Raw genomic sequence first — 20,771 nt, 5'->3', positions numbered from 1 at the left:
GACAACCTGTAAGCATAATTTGAAGTTGAAAATGTCTTAAAACATAATCATATCTTTAGAATTTTTTGAGAATATTTCTTAAAATTTATAAATATTTTTAGAAAATATTAATATAGCCCGTGTTTTTCATTGTAACATTGATATATTTATGTTCTTTTGTATGCTGATAAAATTTTCTGAGGGATGTTAGTTATCTCTAATCCATTTATTTCAGTTAATATTTAAATTGTAATTTTCTTTTAAGCGTGCTGATGATATAACAAGTTTAGTAGCAGACACTACACTTCTTGTGCATTTTTTTGGGAAGAAAGGAAAAGCTGAGCTCAACTTTGAAGATTTTTATAGGTGAGCTTAATTTTTGTGGAAAATTATGAGTATATTAATAATTTTAAAATTATTTAAAAATCTTCACATTCTTTAAAAATAATTTACTGCAAGGCTATTCATCAGTTTTCTACTTTCATCTTAATTGAAGATGCTCTGTATAATAAATATCTACTTCCATTAATATCAACATACCAGTAAATATACTGATGATTATAAGGACGTTACTGAATGGTAAGAAAAAAATACCTTCATGTCTGGATTGATTAGTATCTACTGTATATTTAGAAGAAGACATCTTCCAATATGTTGATCACAATAAGACAGGATAATAATAACTAGAAATTTCAGTATCATCACTACTCTGCAAAGTACTTTTGTTACTCCATTTTACAAGCAGAGAAACCCACGTCCTGAGAAGCTAAGTTATTTGCCTCAGTGATGCAGCTTCTGATACTTTTTCCCATTCTTAGGAATTTCATAAAGCTTTGTGTCATTGTATAATGAAATTATTTTCATATAACATTTTCTAGGACACTGAGTATTTGATCATTTATCTGATTCATCCTTTCTTATGTTTTTGTCACAGATTCATGGATAACCTCCAAACAGAAGTTCTAGAGATAGAATTCCTTTCCTACTCTAATGGAATGAATACTATCAGTGAAGAAGATTTTGCTCATATTCTTTTACGATATACAAATGTGGAAAATACATCAGTATTTTTGGAAAATGTGCGTTACAGTATACCTGAAGAAAAGGTATTTAATCCTTTATATTGTTTTATATTAAGAATAAATAATATATAGTTATAGTTACAGTTATCTTCTAGTTATATAATTAGTCTATAAAATACATGGTCCTTTTATCCTTTTTCTACACCGTAAATTAAAAGAAATTTTGTATATATTTCATTCTTTTCTTTCTGTGTCCTAAATACCCTGGCTAAATTTTTAAAAGTTAGTTAACTTTTAATTTAGGGTAGATAGCCATATTTCTCTTAGGTATGCTGCAAACCCTTGAAACTATTAGCAGCTTTTTATTCAAATTAAGAATATCATTTTTCAAGAGAATTCTGCTGAGCTATATGCTTTGACTACTACATAAACATCACCTCAAATAAGAGTCTCTGTTGACATCATTTCTGTCACACTCCATTCATGCCTGTCACACCCTTAATAAAAGGTCATTTGCAGACTGCCACTGATGAGTGAGTGATCTTATCAGCAGTGGAAGTGAGGCTTTTTAAAGTTTGGAAGGCATGAATGGTTAAGAACCTGGGACAACTGGCTGTCTATTTGTTCAGTAACAAATGTGTTGTCAGCACTTCTGAGCAGTTGCATTATCTAGTGGTATTTGAATGCATCATTGCAATCAAATAGAACTGGCCTTAGAAGTAGCCCTTCAAGCATGGGATGTTTTGGATACATTGCCTTCTGTTTGTGTTTATAGAGGGATTGGGTTAACCTAGCCAAGAAAAACTTGCAAATAGTTTGACTTTGTTTAGAATGGATATACTGTGACAATGTTAACAATTCTCCAGGTCCCTTAAGGAAAGAGGCAAAAAAAGGATTAGATTCATTTGGCCATCAGTTTACATTATCTCTTAATCAAGGGACTTTCATGTGTTTTATATGTTAAGTTGACTATTTCTAATTCATAGATACTTTCCTAAAATAAATTTTACTACTTTATCAAGCTACAATGGTGGTATTTATAGCCTTCACTCTAAGGAGGTTTTTTTTCTTTTTTAAAATGGAAACATCAAAATCTATAACTCAGAAGGTTAAAAGCTAAGGTAAAGAGAACTGTTTGTACTGTTTTTACAACTAATGTTATATCTAAAATTAATTCAAAATAAAGGGTATTTTAAAGTTAAATTCAGCTTTGGAAGACTTCTGAATGTGTAGGAGTACCTTAATATAAATCATTACAATAGAAATAGAAAAGTTTGTATCAGCATTATTGATTTTTTTTCTCTGCATTACCTTATCAGTCCTTCGAACAACCTTGAGTACTGACACCTTTCTTGTGGAAAAAGGGAAGCTGAGGCTTTTGGGTAGTTAGACACCCATCCAAGGATTAATCCCAAGCCTTTTGAAGCCAATGATATTTTTACCACACACTACTCTTCTTTCATTTCACTTCTTATCCCCATCTCTCCAATAGAATAACAATTACTACTATTTGAATAACACTTTATATTTTTAAAATGCTTTCATTTTCATCTGTTTACCTAGCAGGTAATTATTAAATATCTAGTACTTATCAGGTCTTATTCTATTCACTGTCTATAAAGTACTAAGACATGCAAAATCCTCTCATAGATGTGTATCTTAGGGAGGAGACAAAATAAACAAGCAAATAAAGCAAATAAATGATACACTTTGACACAGTAATAAATGTTATGAAGGAGATCAAGAAGCATGGGTGCTGGAAAAGGTGAAGGGGTAGCTTTTGAACAGAGCTCATGAGGAAGGAACTATGAGAAGATCAGGATGAAGGGCATCCCAGGCAGAGGCCACAGCAAATACCTGAGGCCTGGGGCTGGAAAAGGCTGAGATTACTTGAGAAAATGCAGCAAGGTGTTTATGGTAACTGAACAGGTGAGCAGCAGCAGATGAGAAAGGGGAGATTGGCATGGACCACCAAATAAATCTGTAGATAGTTTAAGGAGTTCAGATTTTATTCTAATGGTGACACTAAGTGTGAAGGAAACCATCATAGTGTCAAATTTTAAAGCAGTAGCCAACAAACTGCCCCTACCTTTTATTTTGTAAATAAAGTTTTATTGGAACACAGCTATACTCATTCATTCAATGTACTGTCTGAAGCTTCTGTTGTATCATCATTGTGAAGCTGAACTGTATCTCCAGCAAAAATGAAAATGTTCACTCTCTTGCTGTTTACAGAAAACATTTGCCAACCTTGCTTTACAGTACTGGCAAGATACTAAGTACTTCAACAAGTATTTATTCAATGAATATTAGCTATCTACTATGACATTCAGTGTGGTCTGATTCATATGCCAGAACAATATGATTCATGTTGCAAAATATCTTCTTCACTGCTACATAATAGAATAGACTTCAGTTGACCTAGCTTTGGGAGAAAGAGGCAGGATAAGATGCTGCTAAAGGACTCCAAGTAAGAGATAAGCATGGTTTGGCCTATGAGAAAAGTAGGGAGACATGACATCATATCATGGTTCATTTAGACCTTGTTTGTGGATTATGTTTTAGTATAGACAAAAAGGAGGAATCAAGAAGACCTCCTAGGTTTTTGGCCTGAACCACAAGATGAAACAGTGGTGTCATTTACTGAGCTAAACAAGGCTATGAATTTGGGAATAGAAGAGAATCAAGGGTTTTATTAGGGACAAGTTAAATTTGAAATTCCTACAAAATATCTAGTAAAGATATTAAGCAGGCAGATGGATATTATGTATATTAATGTATATCAGTCTCTAAGACAAGCAAGTGAAAAGAGCATAGCTGAGAGCAGTGTGTATAGTATACTACCACTTGTAGAAAAATGTAGCCTATGTTATCTCTGGAAGGACCCACAGAACTGGAAATACTGATTTCTCTAAGGAAAGAAGCTACATGAATAACAAAGATTTTGTGATGTGCAGTCTTTTGTGGCTTTTGAATTTTGAACATGCTAGTATATTGCCATATAAAATAAGTAATTAAAAAAATGTTGGGGTCTGTTATGTTGTAACAGGTTAAGCCTCTCCCTACAATGCCAGCATTCCATATGGGCACCAGTTCAAGTCTTGACTACTCCATTTCCAGTCCAGTTCCCGTTAATGCACCTGGGAAAGCAGCATCAATGACCCAAATACTTGGGCCTCTGCATCTACATGGGAGAGCCACATGATGCTCCTGGCCCAGCCTCGGCTTTTGTAGATGCAGGGGAATAAACCAACTGAGGGAATCATGCACACTCTCCTTCTTCTCTTTCTCCTTCTCCTCCTCCTCCTCCCCCAACTTCCCCTTCCCTACTTCTCCTCCTTCCCTTCCCCCTTCTCTCCCCTTTCTCTCCCCCTCCTCCCCCCTTCTCTAATTCTGCCATTCAAATAAATACATCTTTCAAAAAAAAAAAAAAAAAAGTTAAGGGACTGGCATTGTGGCCACCGCCTGCAACAACAGATCACATGTGGCAGGTTCGAGTCCAGACTGCTCCCTGCTAATGAGCCTGGAAAAGCAACAGAAGAAGATCATAGTGCTTAGCTCCCCGCCACTCAAGTGAAAGACCCATATGGGGTTCCATGCTCCATGCTTCAGCTTGGCGCAGTTCTGGCTGTTGCGGCCATTTAGGGAGTGAGCCAGTGGATAGAAGATCAGTGTCTTCCTGTCCCTATCTCTCTTTCTCTAACTCTGCCTTTCAAATAAATTTATAAATTTATTTAAAAAATTTCTTTAAATGCTGTGGGACTAAGTGAACTTATCTAGGAGAGACATAGATGAGAAAGGAAAGGATGATAGCTCCTCAAATAAGTATGTAATATAAATATTCACAAGACAGTAGTATAATTATCGTTATTAAGATTTGAAGAAACTGATACTCAGAAAAAGTTAAATGACTTACCTTAGGTCATTCAGTCAGAAAACTTTGGATTTCAGATTTTCTACTCTCTTTAAAATGTTAAATTTCTATCAACCTTCTGTTTTTCATTCATTTGTTTTATTTATTTGAAACGCAGGAACAGAGATCTTCCATGCATCACTTCACTCCCTAAATGCCTTCAATGGTCAAGGCTGAGCCAGGTCAAAGCTGAGAGCTAGAAACTTGATCCAGGTCTCTCATATAGGCGCATCACTTGCTCTTCCCGGGGTGTGCAGATGTCCCACACAGCATCTCACCAAAACAAACACCTGCCCTTCAACCTTTTAAAATTGTTGATATTTTTAAAATTTACATGGTTGCTATTTAGATCAGTTCCAATGTTTAAGTAGTTGGATAATTATGGGATAAGCATGAATTGTATGTTGAGAACAATTTATACATTTGATGCCATGATTATTTCTGAATGGTTATTTTCCTTAAGTAATATTGTGTTGTGATAATTTATTTGGATTTTCAAATTGATCCTTTCTTCTTTCTAATTTTTATTATTGAGGTAAAATTTACATGATATAAAATTCACCATTTTAAACCCAGCAATCAAGGGGCACTGTGTATATTCACAATATTATGAAGCCGCATTTTAAACATTTTCATTACACAAAATAAACCCTGTATAATTTAAGCAATTCTTCCCCCATTTCCTTCTCCATGTAACCTTCCTGGAAAAAAAAAATCTGCTTTCTTTCTCTGTGAATTTATCTATTCTGGATATTTCATATAAATAGTATCATACAGTATGAGGTCTTTTGGGTTTGGCTTCTTTCTAAATACTTCTTAGGTTCATCATATTATATCATGTATGAGTTCTTCAATCCTTGCTATGGCTTCATAATAATGCATTGGTTCAGGCATTTGTCCTAACAGTGAAGATGCTGGTTGATATAGCCACATTCTATACCAGTGCAGTTAAAAGATAAGTTTATTTTAGTGTAAAATGTTTTGAAATCTGCCAATATATTTTCATGATACCCATTTTCTATGAACTTTATGAGGACCCTTCATGTATTTAATTGTTTACCATTTTTCAGTTCTTTCATGTACTCATATATAAGTGTAATTTCTGGGTAATGTGTTATTTTTTGTGCTTTGTTTTGTTATTATAGCCATTCTAGTGGTTGTGAAGTGGTACCTACCTATGTAGTTACCCTTACCTTAACCATACATATTTTTTAATTTCTTCATCTGGTTTTAAGTTACTGTCTAGCTTCCTTTCTTTTCAACCTGAAGAACTCCCAGTAGCATTTTTTCATTAACAAAGACTGCTTGTAATGAATGTACTTGTTTTTAATCTAGCAATATCTTAATTTATTTTTTATTTTATTTATTTTTTATTTTATTTATTTTATTTATTTGAAAGACAGAGTTGGAGAGTTAGAGAGAGAGAGAGAGAGAGACAGAGACAGAGACAGAGACAGAGAGAGAATCTTCCATCCATTGGTTTGCTCCCCAAATGGCTACAACAGCCAGGGATAGGCCAGGCCAAAGCCTGCTTCTTTTGGATCTCCCATGTGGGTGGCAGGAGCCCAAGCACTTGGGCCATCTTTTACTGCTTTCCCAGATGCATTAACAAAGAGCTGGATCAGAAGTGGAGCAGCCAGGACACAAACCAGTGCCATATAAGATGCTGGCATCTCAAGTGGTAGCTTAACCAACTATGTCCCCTTCTTCATTTTTATAGGATAGTTTTGCCATATATAAAATTCTCAGTTGAGATTTTTTTTTTCTTTCAGCATTTAAAATGTTTCACCCTACTTACTTCTGGCTTCCATTGTTTCTGATGAATAATCAGCTGTTAAACTTATTGTGGCTCAGTCTCTATCAGGAGTTGCTGTTCTCTTGAAGTTTTTAGGATTATATTTTTTGCTTTCAGTAGTTTGAATATAATGTGTCTTGGTTGGAGTCTCTTCGAGTGTATTCTACTTGGAGTTTGTTTAGTCTCTTGGATATAAAGACTGGTGGTATAAAGTTTAGGATGCTTTCAACCATTATTTCTTCAACTGTTTTTTCTGCTTGTTTCTCATTTCCTTCCATAAATTCCATTATACCTACATTAATGTGCTTGATGATGATACCAGGTCCCTTGGGCTCTGTTCACTTCATTTTTTTTCCCTTTATGCTCTGCCAACTTGGTAGTTTCTATTGTCCTTCCTCACTTTCATAGTTTCTTTCTTCTGTTTGCTCAAGTCTATTATTGAATCATTCTGGTGAAATTTTCATCTCAGTGATTATACTTGTCAGCTCTAGACTTTCTACTTGGTTTCTTTTTTTGATTTCTCTTGGTTGATATTCTCCTTTTATTTATACTCCATTTTTCTAATTTTCTTTACATGTATTCCCATGGTTTACTTGTTAAGAGTTGTAAAAATATTTAAGACTGTTAAGTTAAAGTCTTTATCTACTCTATCCAATATCTGGACTTCCTCAGGGATGGTTCTGTTGATTTATTTTTTCATATGAATGGGCCATATTTTTCTTAATCTTTGTCCTGCTACATTTTGCTAAAAACTAGGGGTTTTTTTAATAGTATAAAGTGATGACTCTGAAAATCAGATTCTCCCACTGTCATCTATTTGTTTAGTGACTTTTTATTTCATAAAGGTTATATTCTTTGTTGTGTATTGTTAAGGAAGTCGCTGTTAGATATGTATTTGTTTATTAGTGACCAGTGAACTGAGAGATTTCCTTAAGTGTCTAGAGTCAAAAAGAAAAACAATAGTACACTCCTACTCTTTTCAGCTTGGCTCCAAGCTAGGAAACTCCTTAAATACTAACCTTTGCTGCCTGAAACTCTTCCCTAGCATTCATCTCCTGCTTCTACAGAGCACACAGGTTCTTCCAGAGGTAGTGTCCCAGGGTCCTTCTAAGTCTTCTTTGAGAATGCATCCAGTCCATAGCATGTGTTTTGCCCACCAATTTACCAGGTATATGTAATTACCTTTTGAGTCCTTACTCCTCCAATAACCACTCTTCTCATCAGCCTCTTTTTTCCTCCAGGCTTTGGTTTCTTTCTACCTCTTACTCCATCTGTCATCTCACATTCCAGGCAACTAGCATGTGTATGTCTTTAAATCTTTTGATAGCTGTTGCTGTCCAGGAAAGCCATCCCAGTCCAAGTGGAAGAAGTAACGCAAAAGTCATCCTCTAGGCTGGTCCCTCAGAGAACCACAGATCAAATCACCTACCATATATTTCAAGAATAATATCCATATTAATTCCCTGACAACAGCAAGCCACACCAGGAATGCCAGCCATCATCCCCAAAGTCACTGTTGCAATACTGAAAAATAAAGCATGGTAGGTGAATGGGTGAAACCACTGCAACATTCTCAGTGAACTTCAGCTACATTTTTTTTTTATTTGACAGATAGATTTAGACAGTGAGAGAGAGACAGAGAGAAAGGTCTTCCTTCCGTTGGTTCATCCCCCAAATGGCCGCTACAGCTGGAGCTACGCCAATCCGAAGCCAGGAGCCACGTACCTCTTCCTGGTCTCCCATGCGGGTGCAGGGTCCAAGCACTTGGGCCATCCTCCACTGCCTTCCTGGGCCACAGCAGAGAGCTGGACTGGAAGAGGAGCAACCAGGACTAGAACCCCGCGCCCATATGGGATGCTGGCACCGCAGGCAGAGGATTAACCAAGTGAGCCACGGCACCGGCCCAGCTACCCTTTTCTTAACCAGTCCCCTGCTTGCTGTCAAGTTTGAGTTAGAATCTAGAGTTCAGAATAAGTTGACACTGTCAGTCTTTCCCAGCTTGTTTGTTTCAGTGGTTAGACCAATTCTTTAAGTACCCTAGTGTGCCATTTCCCATTATACTACTTCCCCATTCTCCTTGTAGACTTTAACAATAGTTTAGGCTCATGTTCCTCAACCACATTCAAGATAACAAGTGCACACATGAAGCATTCACATCCACTAATTTGACAGCTAGTTTCATGGCTACAGAACAAGCACATTATCAGACTGTACAACCAGTGTAATTATATGAGTGGTTTGATACCCACAACATTTTGTCTTTAATTGAGTTATATCTCTGAACTGTGTCAGTTTTGTCCACTTATGACTTGCCAATATTCAAGCCAAACAGACCTATATATTCATGTTCACATCCTAAATATTTCTGTAAATATATGTAATTGTTATTGTACTACAATACAAACACAAAATTTACCATTTTATTTTTAAATCATTTTCCTAAGAAAATTTTATTTCTTTTTTTTTAAGGTTTATATATTTATTTGAAAAGCAGACTTACAGAGAGGCAGAGGCAGAGAGAGAGAGAAGTCTTCCATCACTGGTTCACTCCCTAATGGCTGCAATGGCTGGAGCTGTGCTGATCTGAAGCCAGGAGCCTGGAGTTTCTTCCAGGTCTCCCACGAGGGTGTATAGGCCCAGGCCCTTGGGCTATCTTCAGCTGCTTTCTCAGGCCATAGCAGAGAGCTGGAGTGGAAGTGGAGCAACTGGGACTTGAATCAGTGCCCATAAGGGATGCCGGCACTGCAGGTGGTGGCTTTACTAGCTACACCACAGTGCTGGCCCCAGAAAATTTTCAATAGACTTAGAATTTTACATATTTATGGGATAATATGTGATGTTTCAGTACCTATATACATTGCATAACAGCCAGTCAATATATACGTTGGCTTCTTCAAACACTAAACATTTCTTTATAGTAAAAACATATAAAATCACTTAAGTATTTTTTCAAATTAGATTTTTTTAAAGGAAAAAATAGATTTATTTTCCTTTTATTTGAAAGCATAGAGCGAGCAAGCGACAGACTGACAGAGATCTTCTTTCCTCTGCTTCACTCCTCAGATGTCCAGCAATCAGGACAGGGTCAAACCAAAGCCAGGAGCCTGGAACCCAATCTGGGTCTCCCTCATGGGTGACAGGGACACAAGTTTCCTAGCCATCATCTGCTGCCTCCCAGGTAGTACACCAGCAGGCAGCTGGGATTGGAAGTAGACTTGGGAACTGAACCCAGGCACTCTAATACAGGGTGTGGACAGCCTAAGCAGCATATTAACTGCTGCATCAAATGTCCAAGCACATTTTAAAGTGTAAAATTCAGTGGCCATATGTACGTTCACTGTTTTGTGCAGCTATCACCACTATCTAGTTACAGAACTTTTTCATCATCCCACACAGAAACTTCATATCTATTAAGGAGTCACTATTTATTTGCCCTCCCCTCAACCTTTTGATAGCACTAATCTGCTTTTTATGTCTATGGATTTGTCTAATACAGGCATTTCATAAAAAGTGCAATCATATAGTAGGTGACCTTTTGTGCCTGGCTTCTTTCATTTAGTATAACTTATTCAAGCTTCATCCATGTTGCAATAAATAGCAATACTTCATTCATTTTCATTACCAAATAATACTCCTCCATTATATGGATATACCACATTTTGTTTTTGTTTATCTATTTCTCATTTGATGGCCATTTTAGTTTTCAATTTTCACTATTATGAATATAGTGTATAATTTGTTTTTTTTTAAGATTTATTTATTTACTTGAAAGTCAGAGTTAGAGAGAGAAGGAGAGGCAGAGAGAGAGAGAGAGAGGGAGAAAGAGAGAGAGGCCTTCCATCCACTGGTTCACTCCCCAGTTGGCTGCAATTGCTGGAGCTGCGCCAATCTGAAGCCAGGAGCCAGGAGTTTCTTCCGGATTCCCCACACTGGGTCTCCCACACTGCTTTCCCAGGCCACAGCAGAAACCTGGATTGGAAGTGGAACAGCTGGAACTCGAACCTGCGCCCACACGGGTTGCCAGCACTGCAGGCAGCAGCCCAACCCGCTAAGCCACAGTGCTGGCCCCATATAGTGTGTAATTTGTAATGTGAGCATGTGCTTTCAATTTACCAGAGAATTGAATATGTTTGTATTTGTAGTAAATAGCTATGTCACCTGGAAACTCTATGTTTAGCATTTTGAGGAACTGTCAAACTTTTTTCCAAAATTATATCAATTTACAATCCCATTAACAATATATAATCTTTCTAATTTTTCTACATCTTTATCAAAACTTATTGTTTGCCCTTTTGATTTAATCATCCTAGAGAGTGTGAAGTGTATTGCATTATGCTTTTAACTTGCAATTTCCTAGTTAAGTTTAATATCTTTTCTTGTGTTTGTTGGCCCTTTGTATATCTTCTTTGGAGAAATATCTGTTTAAGTTCTTTAGATTTTCTTATTGGATAGTTTATCTTTTGTTGTAGATTTGTACGAGTTCTTTGTATATTTTGGGTACCACTTTCTTACCAGATAGATGATTTGCAAATATTTTCTCCCATTATATGGGTTGACCTTTCACTTTCTAATAATGTCTTGATGCACACAAGTTTGTCATTTTGATGAAGTCCAGTTTATTCCTTTGACTTTTGTTTCTTAGGCTTCTGTTGTCACATTTAAAAAGCTTGGAATTTCCAATTCTAAGACCATGAAGTCTTGCCTTTGTTTGTAAGAGTTTTATAATATTACCTAGCAAATTTAGTTCTTTGATACATTTTGAGTCCAACTTCTTTCTTTTGTATGTGAATATCAGGTTGTCCAAGTACCATCTGTTGGAAGACACAGATATTTGGGTTTCTGTATTCTCATTGCATGTACTTATAATGCTTTAAATTTTTCAGTTACTCTATTTTTGTTAGCATGTAACACTGCTTCTTTCACCTTACTTCTAACAGTGAAAGATATAATCCATTCAAGTCCCAGTGGTTCACTGAAGTAGCCACGCTGAGGGAAAGAGGGGGAGGAAGGGGGAGAAAACTTGGTAACACACCTTCTCTCTGATTCTCCCCCAACCTGTCTTCATTGACATTAAGAATGATTGGTTTAGGTGTGGATGTTGAACCCAGCAGTTAAGACAACTTCTTCCCATACAGAGTAACTGGTTAAATGCCCACTTCTGGCTCCTGACTCCAGCTTCCAGCTATTATAGACCCTACAAGGCTGCAAGTGGTTTCTCAAGTGGTTGGGTTGAGTTCCCACCTCCAAACTTCAGCTTAGCCCAGTCTCAGCTTTGTGGGCATTTGAGGAGTGAACCAGTGGATGGGTGCTTTCTCTGTCTGTCTTCCCTATCCCTCTGCAATAAATAAAAGAAAAAAAAATGATTGCTTTAAATTAATTCCATAAAATAAATGTACCACTTTGAATATTACAACTTTATATTTCCAAACACACAGTATTTAATCTAGTCAAAGAATTCGGTAGAGTTCTAATCTGACCTGTCTTTCAAATGTGAGAAATATATTTTGAAGATCTAAAGATTCAAGTGTTGAATCTTGTATTCTGTCATTCTGTAGTTTCTTAATTTCATATTCTCCAAAAGTGTTTATATTTTTGTTTACTCTTAACTTGAAAATACCCCATCCTCCCATTGTTTACTTCTACCAGTAGCAACGTGTCACTCTGAGACAGACTGTTGTTATGGCAGCTGGTGACAGTATAAACTGGTGAAGAACCACAGCGATGACCAATTTCCCTGGCAACAAACTGTCCATATGAAAACAGATCTATCCACTGCCGTCATCCCTACTGATTTACACAGTCCTCTTTAGAAAACATAATGGGCAGAATCAAGTCAGAAAGCAGGCTCCAGGACTGAAGTGGTCACAAATGAATGTAAGGGAAAAGAGAAAAGTGGGAATAGCAGAGACAGTGAGGATACTCACGTTACAAGTCAGAGAGGTTGTAATTAAAGTGGAGGGGCTATAACCAGGTAGAAAGTAAGTACACCAAAATTTAGATGTTTTGGTAATAAATCATTTAATTAGTAGTTGGCTTAAATGAAAATAGACTCCTGGGACCGGCACTGTGGCACAACAGATTAAAGCCCCAGCCTGCAGTGCTGGCATCCCACATAGGCGCCTGGTTTGAGTCCCGGCTACTCCACTTCAGATCCAGCTCTCTGCTATGGCCTGGGAAAGCAGTAGAAGATGGCCCAAGTCCTCGGGCCCCTGCACCCACATGGGAGACCAAGAAGAAGCTCCTGGTTCCTGGCTTCGGATTGGCACAGCTCTGACCATTGTGGTCATCTGGGGAGTGAATCATCGGGTGGAAGACTTCTCTCTCTCTCTGCCTCTCCTTCTCTCTCTGTGTAACTCTGACTTTCAAATAAATAAATAAATCTTTTTTAAAAAATAGACTCCTTTGGTTCTTTCCCTGGCTTTCCAACCCTATCTTATTAGTGTTCCTTCCTTATTTTATCCCAATACTAAAGTGTAAATTGGTAGAGTCTGAAATCTTGGCCCTCAGCTTTTTTTTTTCTGTATACTTTCTTAATTATGTTGATTTAGTTGAGGAGAGTACCTTAATTAAATGCAGCTCATGTCCAAATTAATCTCTGAGATATACTGTACTTATTTCAAATAATTTTTGTATTTATTAAAGTAAAAACAGTGGTATAACTGCAGTTTATGTACATGACATTCTACAAGAGGCCACCCTCACTACCAGTCCTTTCCATGAGCCTACCCCAAACCCTGTATTGGGTTTCTCAGAGCTGTACCCATGCAGTCATTGTATTTTCTATTGGTGTGCCAGCAGCATTACCATGGCCAGAATGAGAACAAATAGATTACTACTGATGTTTAGTTAACATTTTGATGTTGCATTTTCTTCATAAAGACACCAATGATCTAATGCTCAGTACCTGAACCGGGGAAACTTTTTTGAAAATTTTAAAAGAATTATTCATTTGAAAGTCAGAGTTACAGAGAGATGGAGAGAGAGAGAAAGAGAGGAAGATCTTCCATCCACTGGTTCACTTTCTAAATGGCCGCAATGGCTAGAGCTGGGCTGATCTGAAGCCAGGAGCCTGGAGTTTCTTCTGGGTCTCCTACATGGGTGCAGGGGCCCCAGAACTTGGGCCATCTTCCACTGTTTTCCCAGGCATATAAACAGGGAGCTGGATTGGAAATGGGAGTAGCTGAGACTCGAACCAGCACCCATATGCGATGCCAGCACCACAGACAGAGGCTTAAACTACTATGCCACAGCACTGGCCCCGGGGAATCTTTTTAATGTTTTATTTTTAATGATAATACTTACTTTCCTGGTTAAAAAATTCAGGCCTAAAACACAGGGTTTTCAAAATTGTAGCTTTTTTATTCATTTTTATCACAGCAGCATTTTTGGACCTTTATGCAGACACCTGTTACTCTATGGTAGGAGCATTACCCAGTGGGAATAAGTCTATGAATTTTATATCCATTTGGAGAAAGATGGTTTCAAAATGTGCCCAAGTTTTTACTTACATGATATATTGCAAGTACTTAATACATTTACTTCTATTAAGTGCAGATACATATTTAAATAAATCTGTGAATACAAAAAATAAATGTGTTTATTTTCCCAATATAGGGCATCACATTTGATGAATTCAGGTCATTTTTCCAGTTTCTGAACAACCTAGAAGACTTTGCAATAGCCCTGAATATGTATAACTTTGCAAGTCGTTCTATAGGCCAAGGTAAGTAAACATCTTTCAAAAATTAAAAGTGAAAAAAAAAATCCCATGTTATTTCTAAAGAGTTTGTCAACAAGTTAATTAGATATGTCACATTACCTATCAACTTACCTGAAAGTCTGATGATTGCAGTCTCAGTTGGAAATTAGTTCTGATACTTAAAAAGAACACTAAGCAAATCTGTATTTAGTGTAGTTTTACCTTTAGTTTTATATTATTGGTAAAAATTAATGATGTTTGTAAAAACTCAAAGAGGAAAAACCCTCATGACCACTTGGTAACATTGAAAGACTTACATCTATTTACAGAAGAGCAAACTGGCCATGCCCCAGACATTCTCACAGAAAGTGATTTGTTTTACTAACTTAATCCCTGCTGGCTCAGAAACCCGAGGTCTGTCAATAAAATCACTCCCAGGCATGGATTTACATTAACTGACCTTTGAGAATGAATTATAAAACTGAATATTGATTTTACTTAATTTACAAAGAAATAAGACTGTCACAGAATTGAGAATGCTGCTGTCCTTGAGACCAGCTCATTCTTTCTCAGTAGTTGACTAACAAGCTGAATCCTTTTTCTAGGATTCTTTGGCTATGATTACTTTCCCTCCCCTCATCCTTTTTTACAATTCTTACCATAGGGAGACTTTATGTCTTTAAGATGACTTTACCTTTCTCTGCTGTAATCCATTATGTGTTAATTCCCAAGATAAAATTTCATAAGGCAGTCTTGATTTTTTTTTATTACCGAATACAAGGGACAAACTGAACTGCAGCCCCGAAGTGTTGATGATCATAATCTTTTTCCTCAAAGCAAATACTGAATCTGTTGCATGACCTCATTCATTTATTCACTGAATAAGAGAAAACTGAAAAAATTTTAATTCACTCTTTCTGTAGTCTAAATGTTCAAATATGGCATCTTTTTCATCCATTTGGTGTTTTAAAATCAAAACTTTTGGGGGCCCTGCCTACAAGGGCCAGGCTTAATTACTGTGATAAATCTCATCAGTGTTTTTAACACAAAATTTTTATCTGCTTACTTCAGAATGGAAAGTTGCTCTTTTACGTTGTGTAGCTGGGAAATGAAGAGAAATTGCATCACTCTTGCAGATGCTAGGAATATATCTATCTCTTTTCATTTGTGACTACTACATCTTAATCTGGTTGTTGCATCTTAGCCACCTGAGTGACATTTATGCCACTGCTACTTTTCTTATCCTAGATAACTCACAGAATAATCTTTCTAAGACACAAATGATCCTTTCTACAACACTCCTGCTATGGAAACAAGTTTCCCGGTGCCTGTTGGTGAACATCCAATTTCCTCACCTCAAATTCCCTACCTAGAGCTTCTCCATATCCTATCTACCTCCTGTCTTCTACCCAGACTAGACTGTTGTTTTCTGAATGTTTTATACCTTCCTTTCTCCCCCAGGTTTTTGTTCGTTTATGTCATCTCATCTGCCACTAACCCATCTCTAAAAGCTAAAATCATCCAGGATTCAGCTTAGATACAAATTCGCAGTAACTGCCCATTTTCTCTTCCTATTTCCACACTACGGACAGAAGTAATCACACAGTTCCAAATTCTCCCAGTACTTTTTGGTACTTTGTGTGTGGCCCTGTATACAGTTATTTTGGAAGATACCTCATCTCCCATCTGAACCGCAAGTTCCTTGAGGACGTTTTCATCTTAACAGCCTTTAAAGTATGTCACTGATAGTATGCTCATTGAATATTCATTGATTATGAATGTATTATTAACCAAAGATACAGCTGCTTCTTGGCTCTTTTCATTAAGACTGTAAAAAGTTCATGCCCTTAAAAGACAACATTATTAATGAAAATTCATGTTACATAAGATCGTGATGCAAGTCTAGAGAACAACCCCTGCCTTTCTAGTAATTAACACGTTTTAAAAGTAATGTTAACAATCTATTTTTTTTTCTTTTGATGTGACATTTATCTAGATGAATTTAAACGTGCTGTCTATGTAGCTACTGGACTCAAACTTTCACCACATTTAGTGAACACTGTCTTCAAGATTTTTGACGTTGACAAAGATGATCAATTAAGTTATAAAGAATTTATTGGAATTATGAAAGACAGACTCCATAGAGGATTCCGTGTAAGTCTACAAATTTTAAGTCTGTTGATATTCTTTTTAAAATCTTAGGAAACAAAAATTGGAGCTGAGAAATTATATAATTTTTTTAAAAGATTATTTGAAAGACAAGGTGACAGCAGGAGATTTTTAAAAAAGATTTTATTTATTTGAAAGGCAAGGTGACAGCAGGAGAGAGAGAGAGTTTTTTTCATCCACTGGTTTACTCCCTGGATGGCTCCAGCAGCTGGGGGCTAGGCCAGGCCAAAGGGAGGAGCCAGGAACTCCATCTAGGTCTCCTACACAGATGTCAGGGGCCCAATCACTTGGGCCATCTTCTGCTGTCTCACAGGTGCACTAGCACAGAGCTGGATTAATGCAGAGCATTCATGACTACAACCAGAACTTGGTTATGGGATACCTGTGTCATAGGACAAGGTTTAAGCTGCTGTGCCACAATGTAACCCAGATTATAGATATGTAATGCTGCACTTGCAAAGAAAAAGGCCCTACTTGCTTTCAAAAACAATCTGAAGTGATAGAAGATAGTAAAAAGATAGAGTGCTTTTTCTAAGAATATAAAATATGACTTTTAATATTTATTTTTATATTATATTTATTTGAGAGGCAGAGTTACTGACAGAGAGGAAAAGACAGAAAGGTCTTCCATTCTCTGGTTCACTCCCCAAATGGCTGCAACAGCCAATTTGATCAGGAGCCAGAAGATTCTTTTGGGTCTCCTATGTGGGTGCATGGACCCAGGCACTCGGGCCATCTTCCACTGCTTTCCCAGGCGATAAACAGAGAGCTGGGTTGGAAGAGGAGCAGCCGGGACACAAACTGGTGACCATATGGGATGCTGGTGCCGCAGTGGAGGATTAGCCTACTACGCCACAGCTCCAGCCCCCATAATTTATATTCAATAACTTTTAAAAGATTTTATTTATTTTGAGATAGAGAGTTACAGACAGTGAGAGGGAGAGATAGAGAGAAAGGTCTTCCTTCCGTTGGATCACTCTCCAAATGGCCACAGCGGCCAGAACTGCGCCGATCTGAAGCCAGGAGCCAGGCACTTCTTCCCAGTCTCCCACGTGGCTGCAGGGGCCCAAGGACTTGGGCCATCCTCCGCTACTTTCCCAGGCCAGAGCAGAGAGCTGGACTGGAAGAGGAGCAACCAGGACTAGAACTTGGCACCCATATGGGATGCCGGTGCCGCAGGTGGAGAATTAACCAAGTGAGCCACGGCGTGCCCCTTTCCCCCAGTATTTTTGAAAACTATAATTGTACATTTCAGAGTTATAAGTATACAAAGAAACAGCACTATTTCTCATTTTCTATGAGACAGATTTCTTCTAGGCAACCTGGGGCCCTTTTATTTATTTATTTATTTTAAGATCTATTTATTTTGTTTGAAAGGCAGAGAGAGAGGGACAGACACAGAGAGATCCATCTTCCATGCCAAGAGCCAGGAGCCAGGAGCCTCTTCTGTGTTTCCCAGTTGGGTGCAGGGGCCCAAGCACTAGGGCCATCCTCCACTGCTTTCCTAGGCGCATTAGCAGGGAGCTAGATTAGAAGTGGAACAGCTGCAAATTGAACTGGTGCCCATATGGAATGCCAACACTGCAGACAAAGTAGTTTAACCCACTACACCACACTGCAGGCCTCCCGTTGAGGCTCTTAAGCCACTACATATTCAGTACCATTTAAATAGCAAATAAATTAAAATATTTTTTGTCTGTTCAACTTGTTTCCTGTTGACATCTTATACTAAAAAGCAATGACTAGAAATTCAATATATTTTTTTTCTAAAAAATATATTTTAAATATTTAAATATAATATGAATCAATAAATGTTTACACATCTAAAATATTTGTGGATGGCCACAAATGCAAAACAAAAAACTTTTCCTACAGTTAACAGCTACAACACCTAATTTTCTCCCTTTGGCAAGAATATATTACAGTATTACAGATTTTAAAAAGAAAAATGTATCCAAAATAATCATCTTAGTGATTCATCTTAGTGTTTCTTTAAAAGATTTGTAATGACTTTGAATCTGAGTTGTGGCTGGCAGTGTGGCATATCGGGTAAAGCCGCTGCCTGCAGAGACAACATCTCATATTGGCCCTGGTTCAAGTCCTGACTGCTCCACTTCCCATCTGGCTCTCTGCTATGGCCTGGGAAAGCAGTAGAAGATGGCCCAAGTGCTTGGGTCCCTGAACCGATTTGGGAGACCTGGAAGAATCTCCTGGCTCCTGGCTTTGGATCAGCCCACCTCTAGCCATTGTGACCATTTTGGGAATGAACCAACAGTTGGAAGACTTCTCTCTCTCTCTCTGCCTTTGCCTCTCTGTAACTCTGCCTTTTGAATAAATAAATATCTTAAAAAAAACAAGAAACAAAAAACAAAAACAGTAGTATAAAAAAATGCTGTGTCCTTAACTGCCACCTAGTGGTTAATTGTTAACATTTTAGATGATGTCAAAAATACCTGAAAGGACATCCATTGAAAGTCATTTATTTTTCCTCAAAAACTTTAGTGTAGCAAGATCACTTTAAATAGAAACTCTGATACAAACCTCTGATATAATATTGCTCTCTTAGGTGTTATGTGTTATTATTTTTTATTAATCTATTTACCTATTGATTTATTGCATACCTATGGCTCCCATAACATTTTATTTACATTTATATACTTTTAAAAGTTTTATATTTTTAATTCACAAATAATAACTACATATTTTGGGAGCATAGTTTGATGTTTATTGAAATAATTATATCAAGCTAATTAACATTCATCACATACTTTTTGTTTGTGGTGAGAATATTTTAAATCTATGTTTTTTAAGATTTATTTTATTATTTGAAAGGCAGAGTTACAGAGAGAGAGAGAGAGGAGAGACAGAGACACAGATATCTTCCTCTGGTTCACTCCCTAGCTGGCTGCAATGGCCGGGGCTGGGCAGGTTGAAGCCAGGAGTCTAGAGCTTTGTCTGGGTCTCCCACATGGGTAGCATGAGCCCACGTCCCTGGACCATCTTCCACTCTTTCCCAGGCACATTAGCAGGGAGCTGGATCAGAAGCACAGCAACCAGGACTTGAACCGATGCCCATATGAGATGCTAACACTGCAGGAGGTGGCTTACTCCCTGCGCCACAATGCCAGCTCCTTTAAATCAATTGTAAAGCAACTTTGAAATATATAATACATCAATATAAACTGTAGTCACTTTTCTGTGCAGTTGATCTGGAAAATATGTCTTCTGTCCAACTGGAACTTTGTACCCATTGGTTAACTTCTCCCAACCCACCTCCCCCAGCCTGTGTTAACCCCTGTTCTAGTCTCCACTTCTATAAGTTTGAATTGTTTAGAGTCCATATATTAATGAGATCATGCTCTATTTATCTTTCTTTACATGTGCACACTTATGACCTTCTGTTCCACAGGGTTATAAAACAGTCCAGAAGTACCCCACTTTCAAATCCTGCCTGAAAAAAGAACTTCACAGCAGATAAGTATGTTAATTTCTGTTTGTCTGATTTGTGTAGTAACAATAAAGGAAGGACCATAGTTTATTTTTCTATTGTATCATTTAGGAAATAGCTGAAAGAAATAGAATTCTCATTTCTAATTTTTTTAAAGATTTATTTATTTATTTGAGAGGAAAAGTTACAGACAGAGGGTGGGAGAGACAAGTCTTCCATCTGCTGATTCACTCCCCAAATGGTTGGGGCTGGGCCAATCCAAAGCCAGGAGCCAGGAGCCAGGAGCTTCTGGGTCTCCCACAAGGGTGCAGGGGCCCAAGCACTTTGACTATCTTCCACTGCTCTCCCAGACCCTTAGAAGGGAGCTGAATTGGAAGTAGGGCAGCCAGGACTCGAACTGGCATCCATATGGGATGCCCACACTGCAGATGGAGGCTTAGCTTACCACACACAGCACCAGACCCTCTAAATAGTTTTAGGGCATTATAGTATCTTGATTGAAAAATTCTATGTTGAACTTGAAATTTTATAGCTGAGCCAGGTACACTATAATAAATTCAAATTGTACTCTAGGTACATTATACCTATTTATTATATATAGATATATATTTATTATAGGTACATTATAATAAATCCAAATTGTAAACTAGGGTCATTAGTTTTGCAGAATATTTGTTACTATATTTGGGGGGTCATAATTTGGAAAATCTGCTATAAAAGTGGCAGCTAATATTTTTAGATTTTAC

General features: G+C 37.4%; 1 protein-coding gene across 6 annotated transcripts in view; it reads left to right on the top strand.

Moving 5' to 3' along the window:
* The window catches only part of MICU3 (mitochondrial calcium uptake family member 3), a 136,791-nt gene that overhangs the window by 78,147 nt on the left and 37,873 nt on the right, over positions 1 to 20,771 (top strand). For all 6 annotated transcript variants that reach the window (XM_008251192.4, XM_051842596.2, XM_017338923.3 and 3 more), the window contains 5 exons: positions 245 to 345; positions 914 to 1,085; positions 14,324 to 14,432; positions 16,405 to 16,562; positions 19,987 to 20,055. In XM_008251192.4, the coding sequence (XP_008249414.1) occupies positions 245 to 345; positions 914 to 1,085; positions 14,324 to 14,432; positions 16,405 to 16,562; positions 19,987 to 20,055 (609 nt within the window). The remainder of the gene's footprint in view (positions 1 to 244; positions 346 to 913; positions 1,086 to 14,323; positions 14,433 to 16,404; positions 16,563 to 19,986; positions 20,056 to 20,771) is intronic.

Source organism: Oryctolagus cuniculus, chromosome 2 (assembly GCF_964237555.1).
Source record: "Oryctolagus cuniculus chromosome 2, mOryCun1.1, whole genome shotgun sequence".
Lineage (NCBI taxonomy): Eukaryota > Metazoa > Chordata > Mammalia > Lagomorpha > Leporidae > Oryctolagus > Oryctolagus cuniculus.
The sequence above is the reverse complement of the archived record's forward strand: the minus strand, read 5'-3'. Positions and strand labels throughout refer to the sequence as shown.